Source organism: Lepisosteus platostomus, chromosome 13 (genome assembly GCF_059453375.1).
Source record: "Lepisosteus platostomus isolate fLepPlt1 chromosome 13, fLepPlt1.hap1, whole genome shotgun sequence".
In the NCBI taxonomy this organism is placed as follows: Eukaryota; Metazoa; Chordata; class Actinopteri; order Semionotiformes; family Lepisosteidae; genus Lepisosteus; species Lepisosteus platostomus.
Genome location: NC_142623.1, coordinates 43,950,380 through 43,978,303, shown reverse-complemented (window position 1 = coordinate 43,978,303; position 27,924 = coordinate 43,950,380). Strand labels below are relative to the sequence as shown.

At 48.7% G+C, this 27,924-nt stretch overlaps 1 protein-coding gene across 1 annotated transcript; it reads right to left on the bottom strand.

Annotated features, from left to right (window-relative positions):
- Positions 1-31: 31 nt before the first annotated feature.
- Positions 32-27,924, bottom strand: larp1 (La ribonucleoprotein 1, translational regulator). Its single transcript, XM_088604831.1, has 19 exons — positions 27,276-27,924; positions 18,134-18,195; positions 17,034-17,099; positions 14,429-14,576; positions 13,533-13,664; positions 12,919-13,071; positions 12,109-12,271; positions 11,543-11,687; positions 11,126-11,300; positions 10,361-10,530; positions 9,493-9,852; positions 8,019-8,142; positions 7,727-7,932; positions 7,295-7,401; positions 6,775-6,932; positions 6,080-6,224; positions 5,650-5,759; positions 4,997-5,124; positions 32-3,944 (listed from the first exon to the last, which is right to left on the bottom strand). The coding sequence occupies exons 1-19, from the start codon at positions 27,658-27,660 to the stop codon at positions 3,756-3,758; spliced, it is 3,126 nt and encodes a 1,041-aa protein (XP_088460957.1). The 5' UTR covers positions 27,661-27,924; the 3' UTR covers positions 32-3,755.

Below are 27,924 nucleotides of genomic sequence, written 5' to 3'. Positions count from 1 at the left end.
GCAAAAAAAAAACCCAACAAGAGTCATCAAATTGGTGTTTAAAAGGTTTTTTTGTACATTTTATACTTTTTATTTATTAAGGAAAAGCATAATTACTACAAATTACAAAGAACACTAATAGCGAATCACATCAGCCTACAGAGCAGATATTATGAATATTAAATGTTATAATACAGGATCTCATTCAAGTATTTTACATTTTCTCATTTTATATTTTTTTTTCTTTTTTCTTCCTTTTATTTTTTACTCTCCACAAGTCTAGGATATTGTAATGATAATGAACTATTAACATTGCATGGATCATAAACAGCTATTTTATATGGCTTTATGGAATTGTTCTCCTTCTCCATCCCCAGACATCACTAGCTGTCTACTTCTAAGCCATTATGAGTTGACTGCAAAGTAGAGTATTACCTCACCCTTTTAAAATGGGCAGAAAACTCTCCCCCCACCCTTAGCGATGCACCGCGACACACAAGAACAGTTAAAGGGCATGCTGGCTGCTTAGCAAAGAAATTGCGTGTAAGGTAGGCTGACACACAGGGCTTTGATTCAGAAAGAATTGGCTCCTCTGTAAATGCCCGTCCACAGCTGGGGAAGCAAGCGCACGGACAAATCAGACACTGAGACACCAATGAACCAAGATGGCGCATCTGTGAAAGGGACAGGGAGCTGGAGCAGCTGGAGAAAACCTCACACACAGATGAGAACCTGCAAGTTCCACACAGAAGGCGCCGCAGGCCACAACCGAACCCAGGACCTGCGAGGAAGCAGGAGTCTAGTCGCCATGCCCCGTCAACGCAAAGGCGTCTGAAAGCATTCACCGGTCGGCCAGCGCTTCACGGGAGGGACCTCCGAGAGCCCACGCGTGCAGAGAAGGACCCGTTCGCACATCCTGGACTTGTGTACCAGCCGATACGCGTCAGGCGTTCGAAGTGAACACTTCTTAGGCGATTCAGCTATCGGCTCTACAGCCTCCTTTTAACCTTTACAAAGCCCACGATAATAAAAGCTAAAAAAAAAACAACAACAAATCCATAAACCTTAAAAAGATTCCAACCGGGGTAACAAAAGGCAGGAAGACAACTGGAAAACGCATTAGCTGCAACGTTTTCAGTGTTTCTGCCTCTCCTGTCAGTGTTCAGCGAGCAGTAGTTTCAGCCTCCATTGGGGATGCCTTTAAAGGCAGGGACAACGGAGACAATGCCAGTCTGAATCACAGATTTCATCACCACGCAGTAATAAATTAATTACTCTTCCGCAAATGTTGGGAAATAAAACCCGAAGCGTCGACCGGCTTAATACGCTCTCCAAGTTCCAAGCTCCACCCACCCTCACCACGACCTGCGATTTGTAAACAAAGATTTAAAAACAAAATCCCAAAGTATGATTGTTAGAGCTTTTCAACGGGTTCATTCTAAAACGCCCCAAGCAGACTCTCGCTGCCGATTTCCCTTTGTTCAGAAATGCAGTCCCATGTCTGAAAGGACACAACTGTTTTAGATTATTTCATAAAAGCAACACTGACATAACCATCGAATCAAAATAAAATTAAAAGTGTTAAAAGATATTAAAATAAGAGACCATTTCTTAAAAAGATATAGAATGTACATGTGTAAGGAAAATATATTTTTCTATTAACAGTAAAAAGTACAATGTGGGAGGTCTAAGAAGCATTGAAGAGCGATTCAATATCCTGATCAGGTCACGTGAATGCTAATTTAAAAGACTATCCATTCTTCGGTGTTTCATGAATACAAATGCAATTTGGATTATTTTTTCAATCAGACGTCGGACTCGCAGAGCTCAAACTCTGATAGAGTTACTGCCACCTTTTCCCTTTCGACAATTCTCTCATCGTCATTCCAAGATTCTCCTCTGAAATGTCCAAAGCGGACGGGCATCATGTAAAAACAACCTTATTAAAACATGTTAATTACAAGATAACAGATGCTGCCGTTTTTAAGCTCGATTTAAGTAGCACACTTTGACAACAACAAAAAGTTCAATGGTGCATCACTGCATATTTTACAGCATGTCTGTCTGCCGAGCGGGGCCGCAGAGGAAGCGCTGCTCGTTAATCATCAGGCAGCAGTCACAACTTACAGCAAACGTGATGCGCAACTGAGCAGATTTATGGGAGTCATTTATGTTGGTGCAGCTCTATGAATCACATATTGTTCTTCTAGAAAGCCAGTGACCCATAATGCTTCAAACAGTGAAAACTAGGGCAGGGATGCAATTTAACTCAGACTGTCATAGTCTGGTGCCGATGCTGGACCTTGAACAGAAGAGCCATTTGCTCTCCTCATCTTGCAATTAACACATGAATAGTTTTGGATCTACTCCAATACCTGCAGGCAGAAGAATGTGGATATGACACTGAAGAGTCTTAATGGGAAAGTGGCAGATAAATCGCCATCAGCTTTAAGCCCCAGACTCAAGAGAACCACAAACTGATGAAGTACCATTGGAGAGAAAAAGAGAACAATAAACACAGGCAGCCTCTCAGGGAAATGGCGCCATGCTCCGATCGCTGGAACAGGGTGCTGTACCTCCAGGTGGCGAGGGCAGGGTCGGTCTGCTGGCAGCATGTGGCATTCTCCGAGCAGCTTCTCGGACAGCTAATACCCCGTAAAAGAGCAACTACGTCATGCATTCACAAGATGCGCCTTTGTGGTTATAAGACTCACAGTCACTCCAGAACGGAAGCAACCAATTAATTTTGTTCTACAGAGCAGCCTTTCCTCGTAATACCCTTTTCAAGCACGTTACTTAAATATGTACGTTATAAAGCACCCACAACGTAAGGTGTACTGTGATAACCTTTTCAAGTATTCAGAATTTGCGAATTCCAGTCATCTCAAGTTCCATGAAGATGAGAGCGATCTAGCCTTGGGAGTGCCGTCCTCTCCAGATTCAGCGCAAGAGCGAGATGCAGATGCACGCAGGGTGGTTTTGTAACAGACCAGATGATACTTGGAAGACTGTAACCGGCTACAAGGCAGGCGACAAGCAGACGGAGGAGCCGACCGACAGCTTTCGTTGAATGATGACTGAAGGTTTGCATTGCAATTAAATGTTGTACAATCAACAACATTAAGGATGGCGGGCATAAACAAAGAAAATAATGTCAAAATAAGGCAACTTTCAAAGATCCTGCCCATCAGGAGGAACTGTTGCATGTCTGTAATGAAGTTTTCTTCTTCTTTTTTTTTTTAATTTTCAGCTTTCTGCGTTTCTTTTATCCAGCCCCAAAAACCAGTCAAGTAAACTTCAGCTTGCAAGCACGAGTCTCCAGCCCTCCTGTGTAGTAAAGTGATAAAGGTGGGGCTCTGGGCTCCGGGAGGAGTCCAGCGCGCCGGGGCACCGGTCAGGACTGCAGCGGGAGGGGGGGGGGGGGGGGGTGGGGGCGAGGAGGGGCCATGTGCCGCGGGCTTCAGCGGCGGCAAAGACGCATCCATCCGAACGGAAATGATTGTCCCGAAGAGCGCAGGGGGCCGGGCTCACAAGAGAAAACGAAAACTGCATCACGCGGGCTGTACGTCCTCCATCTTTCAGTAGTCTATCTCGGGTGAAATGGAGTTGTCAAATCGGAAAAAAAACTCGGAAAAAGCAGAGCATCAATCCTCACAATCATGAACGGGAAAGGATGGTTTGATTTCCTTTTCTTCTCATGCTTGCTTTATCGATTGGCCCCCCTGTGTTTTTCCCCCCACCCCGAGGCGAACGGAAGCCCAGCCCGTCCTGTGCGGTTACTGCCGGGGTCTGGACTCGGCTGCGGCGGGGGCCTTCTGGCTCAGGGGTTTGGCGTCGTCGCGGGGGGCCCCCGCTGCCGGGGGGGCGGGGGCGTGGGCGTGAGCGGGCCGGCTGGCGGGCTGGCGGCTCCTGCCTTCTCCGCTGGATGGGTGCCTCCTCCGCCCTCCCTCCTCGGCCATCGGCGGCTGGAAAAGAAGAGCAGGCGGCTCATCTCTCGCTTCTTTAACACAACCCCCCCCCCCGCCCACAACACGCAGGAGACATCCACAGCCCTGTAGGCCAGCCCCTGCCGCCGAGCACGAGGCCGTGTTCAAGCAGAGAACAGCACGCGCTCCGTCTGAAAAATAACTGATGAGCTGTATGACATCCTAAAAAATGACCAGCACGTCATCAACCTATTAAATGTTATTTAAATCTGGAGTTATGATCTGCAGTTATCCACGAGAACTTCTCAAGAGTTTATTTTAAATAAAGAGACTGATTAAAGCTAAATCTCATCTTGGAGTCAAGTATTGAGTTTGGTAGAAATGGCAAAAAGGACGAGACTGAACTACCTTTAATCCTTAGCATCTTAAGTTTGTAAATATTAATAGCTCACTACATCATTAGTAAACAAAAAAGTTACTTTCTAAAATCCTTGATTATACTTAACACCACACATTTCTGAAGAAGGTGGCGGTGCATGCACAGTATATATCCCCGTCGTACTGGGACTGATTAATTTAGGACATTAGATCAAACATCCTTCTCATTGTTTCTGCAAGCTGCTGGAATCTGTACAGTTACAGTTGGCAAGTGCATTTTTTGTTGGTAAAGGGTTTGTCCTTTTCCACAATACAATGACCAAGTTGTGCAACAATATGAAAACACTGCAAGTTGAAATCGGAAAAGAAAGCTGGCAACGATTCAGCCGAGTTTCACTTTGGACTTGGACTTGCTGGACTTGGTACCAGCTAAAGTTCCATCTTCATTTCACTATCTGCAGTGCAAGGGATTACAGAAAGGCAATTTATTAACAGCAGGAGCCTCTAGGGCGATTTGGAACAAACTGTACAATTCCTACTGAAGTTTTCAGTGCTTTAAGAGTATGAATAGGATGTGCAAAACTGAAACTAATCATGAATTACTTTCAAAAACTGGAACTGTTTCATAACCGAAATAATTTGCAAAAAGATATGCAATCTTAACATGACATGAGAGAACAACATTATAATATAGCTTAGCATTCAATACTTACATCCACTCTGAAATCCTCAAGACGTTTAAATTTGCTTAAATATTCCTGTAGTTTCTGGTTAATGTCCAAGTTCTTTGCTTTTGAGTATTTCAGAAAAGCCCAAAACTTCTCAAGTCCATACAGCTGCCCTGTGAAACGTACAGCAAAGATGGCGTTAGATTTCCCAGCGCTTTGAAACGCGCGGCTGGCTAGCACACAACTGTGCGGCGCAGGCCAGAGGCGAGAAACAGGCTCTGGTGTCGCTGGCCAGGTGCAGTGTAGTGACAACAGACAAGACCCCCAAAGCTGGCATTAGACCCGGCCTCTGACCATAAGCCCCATCGACACCAAAACAAGGCTGTTCTCTTAACAGATCTCAACCCAGTGTCACGCTCTCTCATTCACCTTCACAAAATCACTAAATGAGGAAAGAAGATTCGTCCAGTCCGATGGCTACTTACGGGTCTCTCATCCCAAATAACCAAGCAAGCCGAGTGGCAGGACAACCCTTTCTACACCACACTCGCCATCGTGTAATTAATAAGCAGGGATGAAAATGTGCACATACACACAACCCTGAACAGTTTCAACATTTAGGCTGCAGAGTATCACAATGCAACCAGTCAAATAGAGATTAAGGCGCAAAATAAACACCATAAATACTGAAGTCTTACCGGCTTCGTAATCCTTCACGGTTTCCTCCTGGAAGTCTTTGAATATGTCCAGCCTGAACTTCCTCTCTAACCCATAGCTGTAATACCTGAAAAGGCACTCCAGACCATACCTAGAAAACAAGGAGCACAGGCACACTAGTTACAACAGTATCACAGGAGCAAAAACACTGAACAGCAGTGTCTTAAACCATGACACTTACATGAACTGCACCGCCTCTGTTCTCTGCAGCAGCCTGCCAATTTACAACTGCTGATTGAGTTCAACAGCAGTGACGTATCCATTTCTTTTTTCACACATTAATAATTCAGAGCACATTAATACCTCTGTAATCTCAGTGCCATTTATTATCAAACCGCTCATTCATGGTCACTGGGGGCTGTGGGCTGTGGACCGAAAGCCCGGGAATAGAGGGAACACAGCTCAGTTTACCGATATCCTTCTCTCCCGTCCTCCACGGCGAGCTGCCGGAACTCCTCGTACATCTTCCGGTTGAAGTGATCCCGCAGGAAGAAGGACCAGAAGCGGAACAGCGTGTTCATCTCCTGCGACTGGCCGATGCCCAACCTCTTCCGCTCTGCGGAGAGACGAAAAACGGCACTTGGGTCTCGCGGACGTCGACGGGAGGGGACAGAAAGCTTTCGGCTGCACGTCAAGGTGATGATTATCCAACGGTCAATCGCATCCTTCTAGATAGACTGTTGCCAGCGCAGCCCAGAGGAGAAGCCCAAGGCTGCATCACGGACGCACCTGGGCCTCTGTCACCCCACCACCTGCATCCCACCGCATCTCAAAGAGGCTGCAGTCAGCACTGGGTTAAGCCAGTCCCACACTGACAGGCTGAAGGAACAGAGTCTCTTCAGTCTAGAGGGAGTGTCCCACACTGACAGGCTGAAGGAACTGAGTCTCTTCAGTCTAGAGGGAGTGTCCCACACTGACAGGCTGAAGGAACTGAACCTTGTTATTTTTGAAAAGACATTATGACCTGACCTGATTCAGGATCCTATGAGGAACTAACAAAGTCAGCGGATTTCTTCAAAGCGAACAGTGAAACCCAGACCAAAAGACACAAGAAGAAGAAGCAATTCTGTAGCCATCTTAAGAAAAAGCCCACGGTTCTTGCCTACCGTTGAGACAGCGCCTGCGGTACTTGTGGTAGACGTGTTGCGTGAAGCCGTTCTCCTTCAGCAGCTCGTGCGACGGGTGCTGAAATTTGGGGAGAGACTGTGGGGTGCAGCCGTAGTTTCCCAGGGCAGGCGTGCCTTCGGAAGGACTAGCGTTCGAGCTGGGGAGGAAAACAAAACCTCAACGAGACGAAACCTGCGGGAACGGTCTGTGTTTTATCACCCCTACAGACAGATCTCCCCCGGCACCCGGCCTCTTCTCAGGGACCTGGAGCAGAGCTGAAAACCTGGCCAGCATGCTGCCCCCTGGATCACGAGAGGCACTGCAGTAAGAACAGCTTCTACTCTATAAGGCACCACCGGCCACAGCGCAGGTGTCTCATTGCCCACATCAACGAGAGGGGCGTCACAACTCACAACAGCTCCGAATACAAAGAGCTGACACACAACCCACTTCCTGGTGCCCTGCCATCGCGCTCCTCTGCAAGGGCTAGTGGGCAGGCGGACTGGCAGCGCCCCCTACCTGACGGAGGCCGTGCGCGGCCGGTGCTCCCTGGAGTCCATCACCCAGCCCACGTGGCACTCCATCGGCGGGTTGGAGCTGTGCCGGGTCTTCCTCTTGCGGGGGGTCTGCGGGGCAAGACCGGCTCGCGTTACAGGCAGCGCAAACAGACACGGCTTTGTAGACGCATTTGGGCCGAGGTGCAGGGCGGACACGGACCTCTCTTCACTCCGACCGGCGCCGTGCTTTTAGATCTTAAAGCAGGATGCTTCCCACACAGCGGGCCTGCGCTCGGGTGTGCTAGCAGACCACTGCTGCAGACATCTACCGCGCACTCATAGCGACCGCCCACCATTTTACTTCACGGTCTCGCGAGGTAAAACAAGCGACGGAAAAGAAGCGTTGAGCTACGCCGTTAACCGGCGCCTCCGAGTTCCCCGAACCCTCGCTCACCTTGGCGTCCACGGGCCGGCCCTCCTTCACCACCGGGTAGAAGCGCGGCGTCTGCGTGGGGTCCTTCAGGTGCGGCGTGCGGGGCGTGCGCGGCGTCCGGGCGTTGCGGTAATTGGGCGAGTCGGGCACCGTCGTCGGCAGAGAGCGGGCGATGGCAGAGGGCTCCGGGGCGCCGAAGAGCTTGTTCGCCAGCGCGTCTGTGGGGACTGAAACGGGAGAGGAGGGTGTGAGGGACCGGCCGGCCATCCCGCCGCGGGGCGCCCGTGACGCGGGCCGGCGGCTGCACACTCACTCTGCTGCGGTGGGGGGGGCCCCGGAGGCACCTCCTGGTTGGGGTCCACAGGGGGCTCAGGGGTCAGGTTGTCAAACTGCTCCCTGCTGATGAGGTGAACCTTCTTGAAGTTCTCGACTTCTTGCTGCAACGGCAGTGACACAAGAGGACCATAACTTACACCATCTCATTATAATTGTATTTATTGCACATCTGTCATTGCTTACATGTCTGCATTGTTTACATTCCAACAGTTTACTTGTAAATTGTCTGCGGTTTGTTTGTATATTGTCTTGATGCACTGTCTGCACCTTGCATTTTACACTTTTTTTAAGAATCGAGAGCCAGCACCGATTTTGATCTGTGTACAGAAAGGCTCAACTGTTTCACCCATCGTGATGTATCTAAATATTAAAAATTACCATGAAGAATCTGGAACTTAAACATGCCAAGCTGACGTGCCCAGGCTATACCAACTGTGCAGAACGGTAGGATACATTTCACTTCTATTTTAAAATTTCCAAACCAACAACCTGACATTTCATATCTTTTAGAGCAAAGCAGCCCCCCTTGTTCAGAGTTCAGAATCTGTATAACTCAGAAGTAGCTCACATTGTCAGTGTTGGTGAAAAACATGCTCTCTGCTCCAGGAAGAGCCATTTCTCCTCCCCAGACCTGGCGGTAAAAAAGCAGGCCGGAGCCCCGCAGACTGTTTATAAACAGTGCAGACGTCACTGGACACAGCACGTGAGTGAGAGGTACAAAGGACCCAGCTCACAATGGGAGCACTGGAAAAACTCCTGCTGAAGACCATTCAAACGTCCTGGCTCATCCAGAAACAACCTGGCGTACATTACGAGCACAGATTTCAACTAGCCTTAAACAAACCCAGCCACGAGGCTGGAAACTTTGAGAACAAAAACTTGGTAATTCCAGCAGTTTTACTTAAACCATGTCAATGCCATTCAAACTGTCCACATCATAGAGTGTGAAGTAAAACCCGTGAATCTCATCAATATTTGCTGAGCTTATGAACAGGTCTTTTGGCATATTAACCAATAAATGATCAGCCATTATTAGAACATGTACAAAAACACTTGATTTCTCATATCTGTAATCCTTTAATGAATTTTGACCTCATAATAGAACGTGTCACCTTCAACCCATGTTCCTTTGCTGAACGACAGCTCTCTAGTGTTCCAGTGGCCTTGTACCCAAGATCCTCTGCTGTACACTGGCCTTGTACCCAAGATCCTCTGCTGTACAGTGGCCTTCTAGTGTTCTACTGGCCTTGTACCCACGATCCTTAGCTGTACCGTGGCCCTCTAGTGCTGTAGTGGCCTTGTACCCATGATACTTTGCTGTAGGAATGCAATAATGCATAAAAAATAAGCTGAAACAGTCTACCCATGCGATTAACAGACATCGCAGCTCTAGACGGGAGCGGTCCAGTGACATGGGTGAACAGCGACTGCGGTCGCGCTGGGCGGCTCACCTTGATGGTGGCGTACTCGGGCTCGTGGGTGTCCTCCCACAGGTCCTGCTCGTAGTAGTAGAGGCCGTCGTTGATGACTTTGACCAGCTCGGAGGTGAGCTTGGCGCGAGAGGTGTGGTTGCCCGTGCGGTCACCCCCGGGGTGCTTGCGGAGGTAGGGGGGCGTCTGCGTGACGATGAGGATCTTGTTGACGTCGTGGTCGTCGATCTCGCCGTCCGAGTCCTCGTCGGACCAGTCGGTGAAGGTGTTCCGGCGCCCGTCGATCTGCTCCATCTCCTCGTCGAACATGAAGTCCAGCTCCTCCGGCTCGTCCGGCTCCTCGCGGCCCTGCTGCACCGGAGACCTGGACTCCTCCGCTTTCTGGAACAGACGCCACGAGTCAGTGGAGCAGAGCTCCTGGGAAAACAGCCTGTTCCCAGCACACCCGGAGCAATAACGCCAGTATTTAACACCACAGCAATGGGCAAGGACACAGCTGAAACTGCCCCACAGGCACATGTCTGAAAGCACATGGGTATCCCACCGACAGCTGTATCATGTAACTACAAACCCGTATCCCTTTCCCAAAGATGTATCATTCATGTTTAAGACCTGAATATCCTCCATCAACCACAAACAATGACAGAAGGAGAATGACAAAAGTGTTCAGAATGTCACTTTCTATGCCATCTTAACTCTGCAATGGCTAACTTCACTACAGAGGGCCTGTCACAAGACTCTGGCGGACAAGAGGAAGACAGGCATTTCTTTCCAAAAAGGGACTATAAAACGGCCCCTGCGGTAGAACGGAACCGGGCATCAAGAAAAACCGCCAGTCTTTCCCGCGCTAGGGCCTGCCGGGAGCACCGAGCCTGAAGGAGGCCGTCACCTTCGGTCGGGCCGGCGACGCTCTCGGCCTCTTCTTCACTTCGATCCAGGCTTCCGAGTCGAGGTCCGGCAGGCTGGCCGACAGCCCCTTGGGCATCGTCTTGAGGTTGCTCACGTCCTCGCTTTTGCACTGCACCGGGGTGGACGCTCTCGGAGACCCTGGAGCAGACTCTGCCAATCAGACAGCATTCCCATGAGCAAGAGTGCCATTACCAAACCACCACTCGTTAAGAAGCCTCCATATGGAGTTATACTGGCATTCATAGGTGAGGCAGACAGGTAGGACAGTATATCCTATTCTGAATAGCTACTGGAGAATGAAAATATAAAGTTTTAGATAAAACACATATTAAGACTTATGAAAAACTTTAACAATTCATAAATTAAAACTTCCGGCAAAACGATAGCTGAGTGTTGAGTGGGTAATCGCTAATATTCATTCTTAAACACTTATCCTAACCCTTTTCAACAACAAATGTTCTAGTTACTTCTGCAGAGGTGAAGTGACTAATATTAAAGGGTGAAACCTAAGAGTCTTTTTTAAAAACTGATTCGACTTATCTTATTTAAGCACAAAGCAATATGATCTAGATTTCCTGCCAACGAAAGAGCCTCCTCGCCATCAGAGGTCATATTTCATTACCAGCACGAGGCAACAAACACTTAATAAACATTTAATAAGGTTCAAGGCTGGAATGTTTATCGCCAGCCTCAGGGCCGCTGGCTGGGAGCGACAGGCACGCGGTGTCCAGTACGAGGAGCTCACCTGTCTGTTTCTCACAGGCCTGCCTCGGCACGAACTCGGGGCAGTTAATGAGCTGGGAGAAGTCCGTCTGGCTGTAGTCCGGGGCACAGAAACCAGGCAGCGGCCACTTCTCCGGCTGCTCTCTGCGCCGGATCTTCAGGTCCACGATCTCCACCTCTTTGCTGTCTTTCAAAGCCTGAGGGAGGAAAGCAGAGTTCGCTAGACGTGAAAATCATCTTCACAGCAGTCGCACATGCAGGAGAACTTTATACTCGGATACGTGCAGCCCTCTACAAATCCGAAACACGGGGACGTGTGTAAATATACACATGGAGAATAACTGCATCTACTGCTCGAGTGGCCACTCCGCTACATCGGCGAGGGTGTGAGGATGCGAGGGGAGACCCCCCCCCGTCTGCAGCCTCGCTGATCGCTGACCTCCACAATGAGGCCGATGTCCGTCGTCAAGGCCTGGACACGGCGGAAGCTCGCGATCAGCTGGATGGGCAGGAAGCCCTCCTGATCCATCTTCCTGCGCAGGAAGAAGTCCCTCTCCAGGTTGTCAACGCTGAAGTAGTATTCGCTGGGGGGGAGGGACAGAGCAACAGTTACACCCACCGCATCCACCAACACTCGGACACACGGCCCGCTTCCAGGAACACCCATTAAGCTCCCAACGTTTTCTGGACTGTGGGAGGACACTGGAGTGCCTGGAGGAGACCGACGCAAACACGGGGAGAACATTCAAACAGCACGCAGACAGCACTGCAGGGCAGGAATGGAACCCAGAGCCCTGCGGCGCGTAGCACTGCACGAGAGTCCCGGTGATCGCTGCCACCGTTTTATTTGTAGACACGGCAATATGGCGACTCCACAGGTATCTGTGTGACCATGATGCACTTCCGAGTTAAGAAACGTCCACTACGAACCGGAACCCAGCTTCCGTGTGGGCTTCTATCTAAAACAGACACCCTTTATAAGTGGTTTTCAGTCTGTCAACGTACATCTGTCGCTTGATGTAGTCCTTCAGCAGCTCCTGGTCCACAGTGTAGATCTCCGTGCTGCTGATGTTGTCGTAGTAATAGGTCACAGTGCTGTTGTACTTCGGTCCGTAGAGCCCTTCCTTCCCTTCATAGTTTTTGTAGCCATACTGGTAATCAAAATGACCTGCAAGCAGAAACATCTCATTACCGACCACTTCCCACGGATCTGAATTTTTTTTTTTTTTGCAAAGAACAGGAGCACAGGGGAAAAAATGGGTGAAGGGATTCACACTAGCCAGATCTACCAGTCACCCAGAACAGGGGCTGAAGGAGAGTGCACATGCAGAGGAATCAGGTTTTACAGTTACACGAGATCCTCCACAAGCTGCTGTCACCCACGACAATGGAGAACATTCATTCTATTAATCACTGCTGTGCAATTAGCGGACAAGTACAGCAGGAAAGCGCTTTTGCAATGAAAAAAGAACAATGAACTGTAAAGAACGTACATGCAAAAAGGCTCAGATCCTTAGGAACTGATCCTACAAGCCTCCAAATATTGCTGCGCATAAAGAGCACAGTTTTATGATACTTAAGCCGCTCCTTAACGCTGCTGTTTTCCCTGAATGACGAAAAGCCACGTCAACAGCAATCAACCTCCCTCCGGGTCCTAGCTGTGACCGGACTCTCACGAGGAGGCTGGAGCGGCGGTGTCAGGAACCGAGCCGCGCACACATCCGAACGGGACAGGAGGAGCAGCCAGTGCCATAACTTGACCCCCAGGACGAGATGACGGCATCTTTTAGGAAACTCCAGGACCGGAACAAGTACCTCGGCCGCCGCCCCGCCCACGACCCCGGCCTCTTCCTCGGCCACGGCCGCGACCTCTGAACCCTCCACGGAAGGGCGCGCCCTCGCTCTTCACGCTGGACACCTCGTCGTGGTCGTCCCGCCACTCTCGCTCGTGCTTCGTGCTGTGCCAGTCTGCCGGGAGAAGCGGGGATCTTACCAACACTCAACCTCACCCCGGGGAGCCAGCTTTTCAAGGCACCCTCAACCGCAGCGCTGCGGTTCAAGAGGACACCCACGCTGCCCTGCAGAGTAGCCACCCACCCCTTTTCGAACCCCTTCATCCAGGACAGCATCGAGGGGAGCCCAGCCCAGCAAGCACCGGGCGCAAGGCGGGGTACACCCTGGGCAGGACGCCAGTCCAACACAAACACACAGACGCGCGCGCCGTGAAAAATAATTTCCATCTGTTGAACCATTACCAAGGAGAAGACCGCGCTGTCAAACCTGCAGCTTTTCCTGGCGAGAAAGGCTGGAGAGCAGTACCACACAAAGCTCTCAGACTCTCCACCCTTTATGGACGTGCACGACCCTGTGCCTTGAAGGTCTCCTCGGGGTTTGAACTCAGAGCAGCCCCTAAAGCCAGTGCAGCTCACCTCTGAGGTCACTCCGGCTGGACGGGAGGCGGCTGGGCTCGTTCTGCCGGCTGTTGTTCCTCGAAGCAGAACGCTCCCTGGGCCCTTCAGACTTCACTTCTATCTGGAGAGGAACCCACCGCTGCTTGGTTCCTGCAGAGACAACACAACATGGGGCCTCGGCGCACGATTTGGACCCCCCACCTTCCCGTAATGAAGTTTGAGATGACCCAGGGACACATAGGACCGGATCATCTGGACTGTAGCTGCTTTCATCTTAAAATTATAGCGAGACAAAAAAAAGGAATCTAACGCCTTTTATCTTGCTTACAGGCAACAGTTACTTTCACTGTATATCTCCCCAACAGCACTACTGCAGCATGCAAATTTCTGAGAGCACCTAAGTACTATTTTTTCTGCTACAGAGGTACTTGAGACACTCGGATTTCAAGCAAGCAAATTTCAAAGGACAAGGCCAGAGTAACTGCTACTTAGTCTCTACATCACCTCTCAATTAACCCTCAACATGATTTACAAAAAAGTTCCTTCAAAATACTTGATAGAAAGGCACCACTTAAAAAAAAGTGCCGGCTACCAAACTTTCAGAAGACTCAATTTTCATAAATCAGAGCAGAAGCAGCCCAGTGGACAGCAGCAGGAAATAGGTCTACTGAGCACAGCAGATGACGCCAGTTACGAACGCTTTCTTAACCACCTGTCCAAACTCAAAGGCAGATTTGTCACAGCACAGGACTCTCCAGCCAGTTCAAAAAGCTGTTATGAGATTCGACTGTGACTTGATAAAGTGACTCTCCACTGATACGCATGAATTCACACAAAGCAAGGCTGGGCTGGGCTGGTTCACGTGAGGTAAATGTGTACTTTCATCCATCCCAGCGGAGGAGTAGCTCACTCACCTTTTTTCTTCTGACCGTTTTTCTGCAGATCCTCATCTCCGTTCTTCTCTTCTCCCGAGTCGTCGGATTTCGCCTTCTGGTTTTCCTTGCTCTCCTCGTTGTCCCGTTTCTCCTTTGATTCCTTCTTGGTCATGGCTTTCTTCGGCACCTGGGAATTTCCAGAGGAAGAGAGTTAAGGCGAACCGGCAACCGGGTCGCACCCTCACCGCGCCACATCCGTGCCAACACGAGAGAGTGGGACAGGCCCCTGCCTCCGAGCCCAGAAACCCCGAAACGGGAGCTGTGCGGACGAAGGTGAGCGGTCCAAGCTCTGCAACTTGCATGAGGGACTTCAAAACCTAATCAGACCTCTGAAGGTCAGTGAAACTTTCCTGCTCTGGTCTACTGAACAGCTTCAACATGTTAAATACAATACAAACAGAAATAGACTGAACACGTACTGCTTTCATGGAAGGGTAGCCAGGAGAAAGCCCCTTCTCTCCAAAAAGAACATGGCAGCATGGCATAGGTTTGCAAAATGGCATCTGAACAAACCACAAGATTTCTGGAACACACTGTCCTTTGGACAGACGAGACCAAAGTGGAGATGTTTGGTCATTATGCACAACGTCATCTTTTGCAAAAACCAAACTGTATCACCACAAACCCCCAAGCACGGTGGTGGAGGGGTGATGATTTGGGTTGTTTTGCAGCCACCGAGTCGACCATGAACTTCTCTTTATACCGAAGTATTCTAGACACAAACATGAGGCAATCTGTCCGACAGCTCGGCCGAAATTGGGTCATGCAACAGGACAATAATCCCAAGCACACCAGCAAATCTACAACTGAAAAGCTGAAAAGAAAAGAATCAAGGTGTAGGAATGGCCAAGTCAAAGACCAGACCTGAACCCCATTGAGATGCTGTGGCGAGACCTTAAGAGAGCTGTGCATAAATGAATGTCCTCAGACATCAATGAACTGAAGCAATGTCGTAAAGACGAGTGGGCCAAAACTCCTCCAAAACTATGTGGGAGGCCGATAAACTCATACAGAAAATGATAACTTCAAGTTATTGCTGCTAAAGGTGGCTCTTCAAGCTACTGAATCATGGGGTGAACTTCGTTTTTCACACATGCATGTTCTGCATGTTGGCTTATTTTGTTAAATAATGACATAGTGGGACCTGTTATGTGTTGTTTGTCACCTGAGGTTAGACTTACCCAATTTTAGGGCCTGGTCAGGACCAGATGATTTTTTATGTCCTGATATATAAAACCATAGAATTGAAAGAGGGTGTACTTTCTTTTTCACATGACTGTATATGATGAAGCCTCATGCCACATATTGAAAGGGAGGCCAACAAGATGATCACTTGCTCCCGTTAGGATTTCCAAGTGTACAACGATTTTATGTGGAGCCGATGTTTACCGAGTGTGTACTTTATGTTTTGAAACTGAAATTCCAATCTTGTAAGCTTTAGAAAGTAACTACTGGCTCGGTAGTAAGAAGCAGTACCTGCTTTCTGTACATAAATCTCCAGGGATTAGGTCAAACTGAGTGGAAAGTGTTGTAGCAGATACTCTTGGCGGTTAACCAATGAAGTCTTAGGGATAAACAACACGTTCTTTAGTTCATAAAAATAGCAATTAAAAAAGATCCAATGAGAAGATAAATTAAAATGTTTAATGTCCTCTATTCGGGATGAAACGCCTGCTTTAAAATGATTCTATTCCCATGCTGGCTCTTGGTGTCACCACTGCACATGCGAGACAAGGTGAAGGAAAAAAACTGGAGAGACTCCATCAGCCACAATATGCGGCTCTGACCTAAAATAGCAGCAGAGCCGCAGCCTGCAGTGTTGTGGGAATCCCTAAAAGGACATCCCTCCTATAGAGACGCAGACCTGGTTATTCCTGGCCCTGACGTGACCTAATTCACACTCCAGAACCTTGCAAAAGAAACGGAAGGGCTCCTAAAAAAGGACAGCCCAGGTACTCTCAATCCATCCTCACATCTTAAATCTTTTGTTTGAGAGTGCCATGCTGCGATACAACTAGTAATGGCTTTTACCGGTTCTTTCGCACTGTGCTGTACCCCACTCTCTCGCTTGAGACACCCTGGGCAGCTCTCATCTCCACTCACAATAACAGCAGGTACGTCACTTTGGGGTGTTTGCAAAGGCCTGCGTGTTGGAACAGAGAGACACCACGAACTCCTCTCTGCGCCTCTTCTGTACTTTACTCACCACACAGTTTCCATTTCCTGCAATATACAGGCCTAATACTGTACGTTATAACGATCGTTACTGCTGTGCTCTACCTATTATCCTCAAATACTTCATGCAAGCAGATGTTTCAACCAGGACAATGTTTTTCCCACCACTAATGCTTTTAGAGACCGAATAACACCAAATAAGAGAGCAGCTGGCTTCCCAACAAGGAGGTTTTGCCATTTTTTTTTTAATGTCTTCCACACCAGCACTATTCACCTCAGAGCAGCCCGTCTCCAACCCGTAACTCCGGTGTGTAAACTGATAGGAGAAATGGAGTAAAAAATGACACACCCAGGCAAGAGGACACCGGGAGTGTGGGTCTGCGCTCCTGCCGCTGTCAGGCAATGTTACCTGCACTTCCTTGTTGGCGATCTCCCCCGGGGTGGGCCAGTTGTTCGCGTCGCCGAAGTCTCCGACCTGCGCACAAACCGTCGGCTGTTAATCGCCAGCGCACAAGGCATTGTGGGAGCTCCTCCTGTTTGTCCAGGCACTGCCGTGACCCCAGCCCTGGCCCTGCCGGACCACAGTCTCTCTCTCCAGCTGAGTTCGCAATCACAGGCTCACCGAGCTCAGTTTTCTAGGCTGGGGAGCCCAAATTTTAAATCGTTTTTTTTTCCCCTTAAAAAAATCAAATGGGATTTGAAACTGGGATGGCCCCTGTACCAGCAACACTCAGTGAGTATCATAAGAGTGTCATTCCCACCTGTGTCTGTTCATCCTTCATTTATACCCTTTTAACCAGAAATAAGGGTCAGCAAACTCAGGAGAGGCTGCTTAAGGTTCTCTATGCTGAAGCAGCTGGAAAAAGCACCAAGTTAACCACACGCCTGCACACTCAAGCAGCAAAGTTAAGGGCATCAATTAAGACTGGAGACAGAGCTCAGCTGGAATGGAACCCAGCAGACTCTGGGGTCCCCCAGGACTGGGACTGGGAACCCCAGGTGTCATGGCTTGAGCTACATCACCCTGCCCCTTGAACTGAAGCAGGTAATGCTACAATAGTGAGGTCAAATCGAAACCTTTATCAACCTGGTGTATTAATGGAATATTTGCATTCCAGGAGGAAAATGCAAAATGTGGCGATTTTACTACTCTTTATTCAAGTCTACCTTTAGGACTCTTAGTTTCATAAACTGCAAGGGAAACTTTTACTGTGGCACTAATCTGCACTGCGCACTAATCTGTTACGCTGTCCCGTGGTTTTACGGTGCAGCCAGTGGGGTTTTCTACTCCTGGGTTCAAGAACACCACCATTTACAGAAGGCGACACTCATAAAGGTTACAGAGCAAGTATGTATTGACAGGCAATGCTATAATTAGTCTACTATAACACTGTGTGAGCTTAGCAACACCACAATAAAAGCACCAATTCTGTGAAAACGTGCACACTTAATGGGGCAAACACCAGTACGTGTGGCGTCTGTCCCAGAGGCGGTGAAACGGGGCTGTACCTTTCCCCCCCTTCTGGGCTTCGGGTTCCCAGCTCTCACCACCTTGGCTGGAAGAGACTGATCTGCGGACACCAGAGAGAAAAAGACAGTCTGTTAGTTGTACAGCATCACACGCATGAGAGGCAGGTTCCAGGCAGTGCACTACATTCTGACACTGAAAGAAGCATCCTTTCAAGGCCACCATAAGGCAATCAAGTCAAAATCTCTACTGTTCTGCACAGCATAGAAGTGAAGCCTCGTTTATTCTCTCAAGAAATATTATGCAAAGTTCAGCAAAGCACTGCACAAGGTCAGACAGAGCTACCGCTATGAAATTTCACCATCACTCAGCAACTTTTACTACATTTTCTGTGAGGTTACAAAACTGACACAGCATAAATCTTCCAGAGCCTGTAACAAACATCATGCCCTTTTGTATTCCTGACATCACAGAAGCTACCACTCAAACAGCCTGTATGCCCATGTAGGTTTTATTTCATGTGCAATGGGGATGCAAGCCTGGACTCCTCTCAGTCAAACCCCCCTGCCCTGGTGAAAACACCTTTCCACTCAACAATGAAAGGTCACAAACATGTGACTGGCATGCTGCCCCAAGACCATTTCCAGAACAAGGTTTTTTTTTACCACCATCTACACCTTTGTTCAATAATGCAATATAAAAATAGCCAAAACACTATAAATTAAAGTCTCAACATGCTAATCCTCCATTCTTAATCTTTTTATTTGTGGGAAAAACATCCTATATAACCTTTCTCCATCTAGTTAAGCTCAAAGCAATCACCGCCTTTAACTGTACCCTAAATAGAGGCTTCGTGTTACGCTTAATGCAAGGCTTTCATTAAGTCATATACAAAGCTTAAAGAAGGTCATTACAACTTCTTAATATTCATTAAAATTTCAGACAGCTGCTTAAGAACAAAGTTGTAAGCAAATTACCCCTTTAAAAAAAAGTCCCTTTGATATTCTTGCAGTACTTAGTACATTTCCTGCACTGTAATATTCTTTAATTTGGAAACAATCTTCTGCTTACAACAGGTTTACCTAAGCATACTGGAAAATAAGCAGATTCTGTCTGAAGTATTACAAAAATATTCCTAACTTTATTAGAACCCTTCTGTTGCACTCTTCCTGGTACATCATTAACCCATTCACTTTGTCCGCATTTTAAAATAATATAACATTCATTTTTGCACAGTAATCCAAGTATGTAATTTTAAAAAACAGGACCTAAACCAAGAGAGAGTCCAATTATTAGTCTGCAATTCCTAATCCTTAGCCTAGTTACAAAAACCCAGCAAGGTTTATTGTACGAAAGGTCATGTCAGCCCTAAAAGCCTAAAAATAATTTGAGAGCTCAGCTCAAGGCACCACATTTTCCAGAAGCACTGAAACATGTTATCATATTACAAGAGCGCAATAAGAAATGATAATTTCTTCTGACAGAGGTCTTCAGTGCTTCTGAAGTGATTCTTTTTGAGATGAGAAATCTATAACGAAAACAAGCCTTTCACCTCATCGGCACAAGATACTGTACAATAACATTAAGACAGAAGGCCCTGAATGTGCTGAATGTGTTTTGACAATTCCAGACTTTCACTGGGCTCATTCTGAATCTACATCATTAGTGGTTACTCCACATATTTCATATACTGGAAATAAGGTGAACACAACATTTATACAGGGAAGGTGGGCACGGTGAGTTTTCACTGCATGTAGGATGGCTTCAGTTTCTGAGATACAAACACTGCACAGCTCCTTAGTAACTGGAAGTCCACTCTTTCATCTAGTTGCAAACATTCTGCACTATAAACTAGCTAAAAACATTTACTTGAAAACTAAAAATACATTTCTGTTGTCTGATGAATGACTGAATTTAAAACTTTCCTTCTAATCCCTGTTCATCAAGTCATCTGAGAAACATCAATAAGCTCTAGATTTAACAAAACAAGTCTACTGGGTATCACAGTTAAGGCAAAGAATTAATGCACTCCAGTCTGATAAGGAAGTGTTATATAAGTTTAGAAAACAGATGATAAATTAAGCACACAGGTAAAATCTCCTCTAATTGCTATGTACACACCGCTTAAGTCTGGAATAATTTTATCAACAAAGACCATATCTGTTCTTCAGGAATGTTCTCAAGGTATAAACAAAATGACCTACAATTTGAGGAATATAACTTTAATGACAAATATATATACTGCAGTCCAGAAAAGCCTGTGAGATTTTAGAGCTGTGCCAGGTCGCGTGCCCACCTGTGCCAGCCCATCAGCACATGGGCCCTGCGACCACTGACAGCTCGTGGGAACCACATCACTCGGCCCCAGCGCGTGGGCGTGAGACAGAAACACGGGCCGCAACCTGCGGCACACAACCTGGCCAGCAAAGACAATCACAGCTTCCTACGGATCAGGTGAGCAACGCGGGGAAATTCTCAAGCACATATGCTATTTTGTTTTTTTGACAGTAGAGAAGTGCCTGCGGACTACCAGGCTATAAATAGCACTTCTGCGTCTGCACAGCAGCCTAAAACAGATACCACTACACGCCATATTCAAACGACTTCCCTGTGACAGATCAACGCCGACGTGCAACTCAATCTAAGACTGAAGAAAAGGCATCTACAAGCTCCATGTAAACGCATGCCACCTGCCACGTGGTGCACTCACAGTCAAGGACGGGCCCCGATCTTGAAGACAAGAAGTCACGAGTCCGCACCACGACTGACATCGGAGCAGCTCACCTGCGATCCCTCACTGCCAGCGCATTTCCAGCTCCCCCGCGTCAGAAACGCCAGGCGGCCTCAGCCAGCACATCAGCAGCCCAGCCCAGAGGGGACGGCCACATGCCATCGCAGGGGCCAAATGACCACACGGGCCCCAGCTTCTCGCCTGCAAGAGTGCGCCTGAGGTAGAGCCTGATCCTCTCTAGCAATGTGAAGAATCACACCTCCACCTGTAACTGATCACTGGCAGCACTGCAGAGCATCACTGAGTGGAGCCGAGCTGACACGAGGCGTCTGGGGCTCAGACCAGCAAACAGGCACACCCCTTCCGGGGATCTATGAGAAGAACGGGACAGCACATCTGCAACCTCGTGCACCACAGCTGTGCTGCTTCCAGCAGTGCCCACACACACTCCTACCCCATGGCTTTCACAGTACACCTGCTGCTGATGGCAAACTAACAACAAATTTACCAACCACACCTGTTAGTTAAAATGTCAGCACACCCGCTACAAAAACACTCGTTTTCTCAATACTGACCAGCTCCTCTTGACATTCTGCATATCGGCTTACGTCACCGGCAATTTTCAATGCCACACACAGGCTAATCCGTAAAATCTGGAAATCCTTATTGTCACAAAGAAAATCCTTAGTAAAATGCTTTAATACTTTAACCCCTGCTTAAAACAGAGTCCTTAAAAAAAAAATTTCCAGATGACGGCAGCTGGATCTTCCCGGTCAAAATGTCTCGGTTTGGCGACGCTGGCTGTTAACATTCACCACTAGTTGCTTGAAACTGAACAGGACAAGCACAGGAGAAACCTGCAACAAACCACAAGGACTACATGCAGGCTCATGTGCTGTACACTGCTGCATATTACACAGTAAATACAGTTTCCCAAAACACCGTTTGATAAAACTACAAACCGACACCTGCTGTCAATGCAGCCCAGGCACTGCCACTGCTGCACAAAGGCATTATCTGACTTTCAGACTGGACCTGCCTCGGAGGACCGAGATCACGTCGAGCTGATTTTAATAATTATACTGAAGACCTGTGGCTTGAATCTGCATTGGTCCCTAAGGTCTGCAGATATTTCCACACTGTGAAATTAAAGTGACAGTGAAGAAGATTCCAGGGATGACATGTGCAGACATTCAAGACCTGAAAAAGTACTGAGATCTGTAAGTGCATTGAGCTGTATTTTTCCCCTCCGCGTGTATTTTCTTCAAACTCCGTTATAATCCAGTCACATCAGTCGGCATTACCCCACAGCTCCCACCCCAGTCTTGACGACGTCACTGCTCCGGTTTCGGCAGAGGGTAAAGACGAGCTACACTCTCCCGCTCCAGCCTACCAGCTGTCTTTCACGGAGCGACACGAGGCGAAAGAGACGCAAGCCAGTGGCGCGCAGGTCTAGACGTGCAGCGAGAAGGATGATGTGCTTCGCTTTGCAGGAGCTGCTCGCCCAAGAGCACGTGGGGCTCCGCTCCTCAGAAAGACTGCAGGCTCGGACCACCATCGCAAACAAGTCACACGGTCCGCCGACGACATCACCACGCGGCCAGCCAAGCCTCTCGGGCACAGCACAGGAGAGGCACGCTAGTCATCCTGTCACCCAGAGGCCTCCGGATGGACAGCGCACACCTCAGCCGCTGGAGGCCTGCGCTCGGATCACGCCCCACCAGCGGGGCAGCTTACTCGGGCTGCAGCACCGCCACAACGTCTCAGGCACACGAGGAGCAGAGCAGCAGCGGCTGTGCCGACCCACAGCGGAGAGGGGAAGGCCTGTGAACGACTGGATCTCTGTCCTCTTGGAACAAAGGCACCTTTCTTATTTTCTACTGCACAGCGCGATAAATCTTTACAGCAGGGATTCATCTGCAAGGGACAGAACCCAGTTCTCAATTAAATCTGGAACTGGAGCTCCAACACCAGTACACATGCTATCCACTTATGGGCACATACAGTAGCTAACTCAATTTCAAATGGGATCACACCAACAGAAATTTTTAATCCCAAAACCATATCAGACAGACTATTTTCCTATTTTTGGTAGGAGTTTTATTTTAGGCATCTGTGCCGAGGCTGGAACTGTCATTAAGTGTCATTAAGTATGTCAGGAATAGGAAACATGAAAAAATGTTTGCAATACAATCAATCTCCCATTGTTGATCAAGGTTGGGGAACTACATTGTAACAGGTGATGTTACTAGCTGAATAAATAACAGAAATGTTAATTTCTTTACCCTAATTACCACTCCATGAAAAGGTCTGACATGTTCAAGGTTGCTTATCAGGTTTACCAGTACATCTTTGATAGTACCTGAAATACCTGAAAATCATCAGTTAAGAAACAGAAAATTTGAAAGTAAAAAGCTATTCGGGTACAACGAGCTCGATCTCATCCAGCTATTACTTAAAGGAAGCCAAGGTACATGCCTCAACAACATGGCTGAGAGACCTGTTCCATACTCCCACTACCCTTTGTGCAAACACAAGGCACAAATGCTATACTAAAGAATACATAACTACATGCATTTATTCCAATAACAAAGACCTTACTGAAATACAGGCTGGTAATGCAGTGTTCTAGGACAGTTTGGCATAAACTTTAACCCACTACTGTTTTGAAACCAAGTTAACATGTCACAACTATAAATAGCTTCTCCATTGAGGGTGGACTTGCTCAGAGGAGAGATTATACCGAGAAGAAATGCTTTAGACAGCTGTCTTCGATAACAGGAGTCTCCTGTCCATGTTTATTTGTTCTGGAGTTCGGGATTTGTTTTATTCTTGAGCCTGTGCATCACTTGCAGTTCTCTGCTAGCAGTCCCTCCTTCTGGGAAGCAGTGCCTTGGAGATTTTAGAGCAACGCTGTGCAGAAGACATTTAGAACTTCACTTCATTAAATCTCCATAATGCAAAACAACAAGCATGATTTTTCTATTCTGCCCAGGAATTTGATTACATTTTACCTTTTATGACATAGGCCATTTTGCTTTGTAAAAAATGTTTTGTAATACTGATGATCAATATCAATTCTTTCCTCACAGCCCTGTTATCTTGCTTCTAACTCCCTCTTTTGTATTCGAATGAACAGAAGTTAATCGTATACTACAAACAAAACAAGATCTGCACTTGCCTGCTTTGTGTACATTAATTTTTAACGGGCTCATCAAACCCAAAGTGTTCTCCCGGAACACCCCATCAATGAGCAGAGAGAAGGCGAGATGATATTGAGATACGAAACTGTGAAAGAGAACTTGCACAATGTCAGTGTACTCAATAAACCTTGAAACATTAACAGTTATTCTTTAAAGACACCAAACAACCAAAACAGGCTTACATGTATTTCTCTGGCTGAAGCTTTTTATTTGAAGCAACTTAGTTTTGCACTCATTTACGCAGCTGGGTGTTTTCCTGGAACAGTGTGGGTGAGGTACTGTACCCCAGTCAAGGGTACAACAGCGGTGTCTCACCTGGGTCTTGAACCCACAACCTTCCAGTTACAGTCCAGAACCCTGCCCACTGCTCCACACAGCTGCCCCATTCCTACTGCAGCACACAACCACGCTGACGCTGGTACGTCTAAACAGGACACTGCATCTGACACTACACATGCCACTACGTTCAGCTTCAAGGACTAAGGAATCATACACTGCAGGGTTTTAAAAGTACATTAAATACCACTTATCTGTCAATATACTTTCAGCATAGTCTTTCAAACTTTCTTACAATAAAACTAGACCAGGCCCATGCTTCTCTACTGTCTGCAAACTGGGTAAACCTGGATTCAGGGGCTAACGAGCGCTGCTCCAGCATCCAGGAAAGCGTGGCAGCGTGTTGCCTGCTGTTGTCATCCAGCATTGCTGCACTGCAGACGAGCCTATTACTGTCAGCGCACAGGCTGTGCGAGGACTCGGCTTCGGGTTCTTTAAAACTAAGAACAGTCATCACAGGCTTCCACCATCAACAGGCCACGTGCCCTCTACCCCAGCCTTTAGGAACTGGGCATCCCTCCAGTTTCAAGGAGTACCTATGGTGCATCATAAAGGCAAATCTCACCACTTATAGCAACTATTCAGAAACACTCGTCCACTACACACATACAAGGCTCTGTCTAACTCAAAGCAGATGTATGACCTGCCACTGACACAAAAACACCCCCTACACGCATCGAGCAGATCAAATATTACACTTTCAAAGAAATTCTGAAAAATCAAGATCTCGGTTCTCTTCCAGTCTCTACTTACAAAAGCCAAGGAGAGCCCCCGCACAGCAGTCAGTGAGCAAAAGTCACAAAGCACTGTTTATTGCTCTTGTGTCCATACAGCCTTTTGCTTGGCACACAACACCTGACATTCTCACACGTGTCTCACCTTTCACACAACAGAGGACCGTGACCTTGGATAACACGTTTTAAGATATTAGCCTTAATATTAACCAGGGAGGCAAAAGTACTAAAAGTCGGTTTTCATTTCCTTTTTCATTCCCAGGCCTTTGAAAAACCATAGATATTGTAACCCTGTTACTTTAACCTTTTAAAAGAGAAACAAAAACAATACTGATCCCCAAACCAGCTCTCTCAAATAAGAGGTGTTGTTCACCTGTGGACTTCCCGGTCAAAGTTCACTCAAATTACAGAATGACTGGATGTAACAGGTCTTAAATTGGGGAAAGAAACTCGTTCCTTTATTTTCGCAAAGAACGAAAAACACTGGAGTTTTCTCCTCTACCTCTACAGTGCAAACAGTTTTATCTCCCTGAGCAAACACGCGTTATTTACTCTACCTCAATGAACTTATTTTTATTTTAAAAAAAAACAGCTTTTATAACAGACTTGTTGGTGTGCGGGGGGACCGAGACACGAAAGCAGCCAGCACGGGCTGTGTGCCTTCCACGGCTAATGACCACGACCCCGGGAGTGAAGTGAAGTGCAGAGCACGGTTCAAAGGAAGCTGCTCTGAAGGCAGTCCGGAACAAACCCGTCCGCCTAACCTGCAGCAGCTGAGCAAGAAGCCACGCTTCCCCTCGCCTCACCACGGCCGGCTGGGGGGGGGAGGGGATAACGGCGCTGCTCTCCGTTCAGACAGCTGCTTCGCCGTCCCGTCCCCGCCCCGCCCTGTCAAACTCAAGCGACCCCGGGCCCCACGGAGCCCGAACCGAGCCCCCCAGGAGACGGGCCCGGCCGCGGCGCAGCGCCCATGAGATCACGTGTTTCCAGAGGAAGACACCACGTTGCCGACGGGCGGGGGGAATTCTGGGTAACGCGGACGAGCCTAGCAACGCTCTGCCTTAGTTTCCAGAGCACCCCGACCCCCACAGCCCCCGGAGAGGGGCACCCCTGCCGAAACACGGCTGGAAACTATCGGGGGATAAAATACAAGTCACCTTTTCCTAGATCTGAGCCTCGAAACACGCTGGTTCCTTCGGGTTTTTTTTTGCAGGAGGGTTTGGGGAAGGGGGGGGGGGGCGAGACTCGTCCCTGTTACAATCACCGCCTTAACTGCGTGGCCAGTGGGGTTGTTCTAAAGTTAAAACAATCGCTTTACCTCCCTGAAATAAAAAAAAATAAAAGACTTGGAAAACAAAACGGTTTTCCTTTTAATTTCGTGCCACCCTCACGTTCTCACACGGGTAAAAACGAACAAAAACAAAGGAAATGCTACCGCCCAAGCTCTGGGCCATCTGTTTGAAATAGGTATAACAATTAAAAAAAGAGACACGGGGGGACAGCAGCGCCGACTCAGCGATGCCCCTCCATTCCGCTCGTGTACTCGGGGAACCAGGAAAAGCCACGAGTGACTAAAACGTGAACCACATGTAAATCACATGGATTTCCAGCTTTTTTGCCAATAACCCCGCATGTTTCGGATGCTTCAAGAGCCGAGGCAGGGCTATATATATAAAACCAAGCCCGACGCAAAAACCAGCCCTCCCCACAACATATGCTAATCATAGGCGTTGGTGCGGCGCACGCTGTGCCCTCGGTGCGACCAGCCCACTCCCTGGCACACAGCGGAGAGCCGGCCGCCGGCGTGCAAAACCCCCCCAAAACGCATCGCCGCACCGCTGCCAGTCCGCAGGCCCTGGCCCTCGCCGGGGCTCCCTTTGCACGAAATGCGCCCTGCCGGCCGCACGCAGCCGCGAAACACGATCCCGGCCGCCGCAGACGCGACCTCTGCTGCGCCCCGCACCGTCTGCTGGGGCAGGCCAGACCGCACACCCCCCTCTCTGCCCCCCACAGCGGCTCCGGGGCCTGCACCCAGGGCTGCCCGGGGGGACCTGCGCCCCCTGCGGGCTGGCCATCGGGGGGAGGGCCCCCGCTGCCATCCGTCCGGGCCAGCTGCACCCCGCCACGGCACTCGAAAGCAACAAGCGAAGCGTTGGAAAAGATGTTAGGAGGTACACACCATGATGTGCTTGTCCATTCACACTGACCACGGTCACCGTGTTCATTTTCTTAGTCCATGGGTTCACCTTGGGAGGGGGCGCCTCAGTGAACTCCTTTTTGGTGCATTTCGGGCCTTCCTCCTCCGGGGTGACCCCGTCTTTCGGGGCAGCCCCGGCTTCCCTGCGCAGGCTCTCCTGCTCCTGCGCGTTGCTCTCGTCCTTCGCCTGCTTCGGGCTCGGCTCCTGAGCGGCCATGCCTGCCGGACCCGGCTCGCCTCGCCTCACGCCGCCGTCCGCCCCGGGATCCGGGCACTCGCCGCCGTGCCCCGCCGGGCCGCCGTGCCCGTGCTCCTCCGGCTTCAGCAGGGGGTTGCCGGGCAGGAGGGTCTCCACCTGAGTGGCCATTTCCCCCTTCTTCTCGCTACCCCGCAAGCCCTTCTAAACTGGCGAGAGAAAACGCGAACTGTGCGCCCCCGATCCGGCTCGTCTCACTCTTCTCTCCACTCCACCCCTAGACCAAATATCCTTCAGTCTAAGACGCAGAGTGGCCACTTGCGGATTAAAACACAAAATCCCTCCGAGCGCCTGTTTAAAACCCCCGATGTCGCTGGTCTCCCTTACTAGCAGCAATATGGAAGCACACCACGCGATCGACGGCGGCGCGCACGC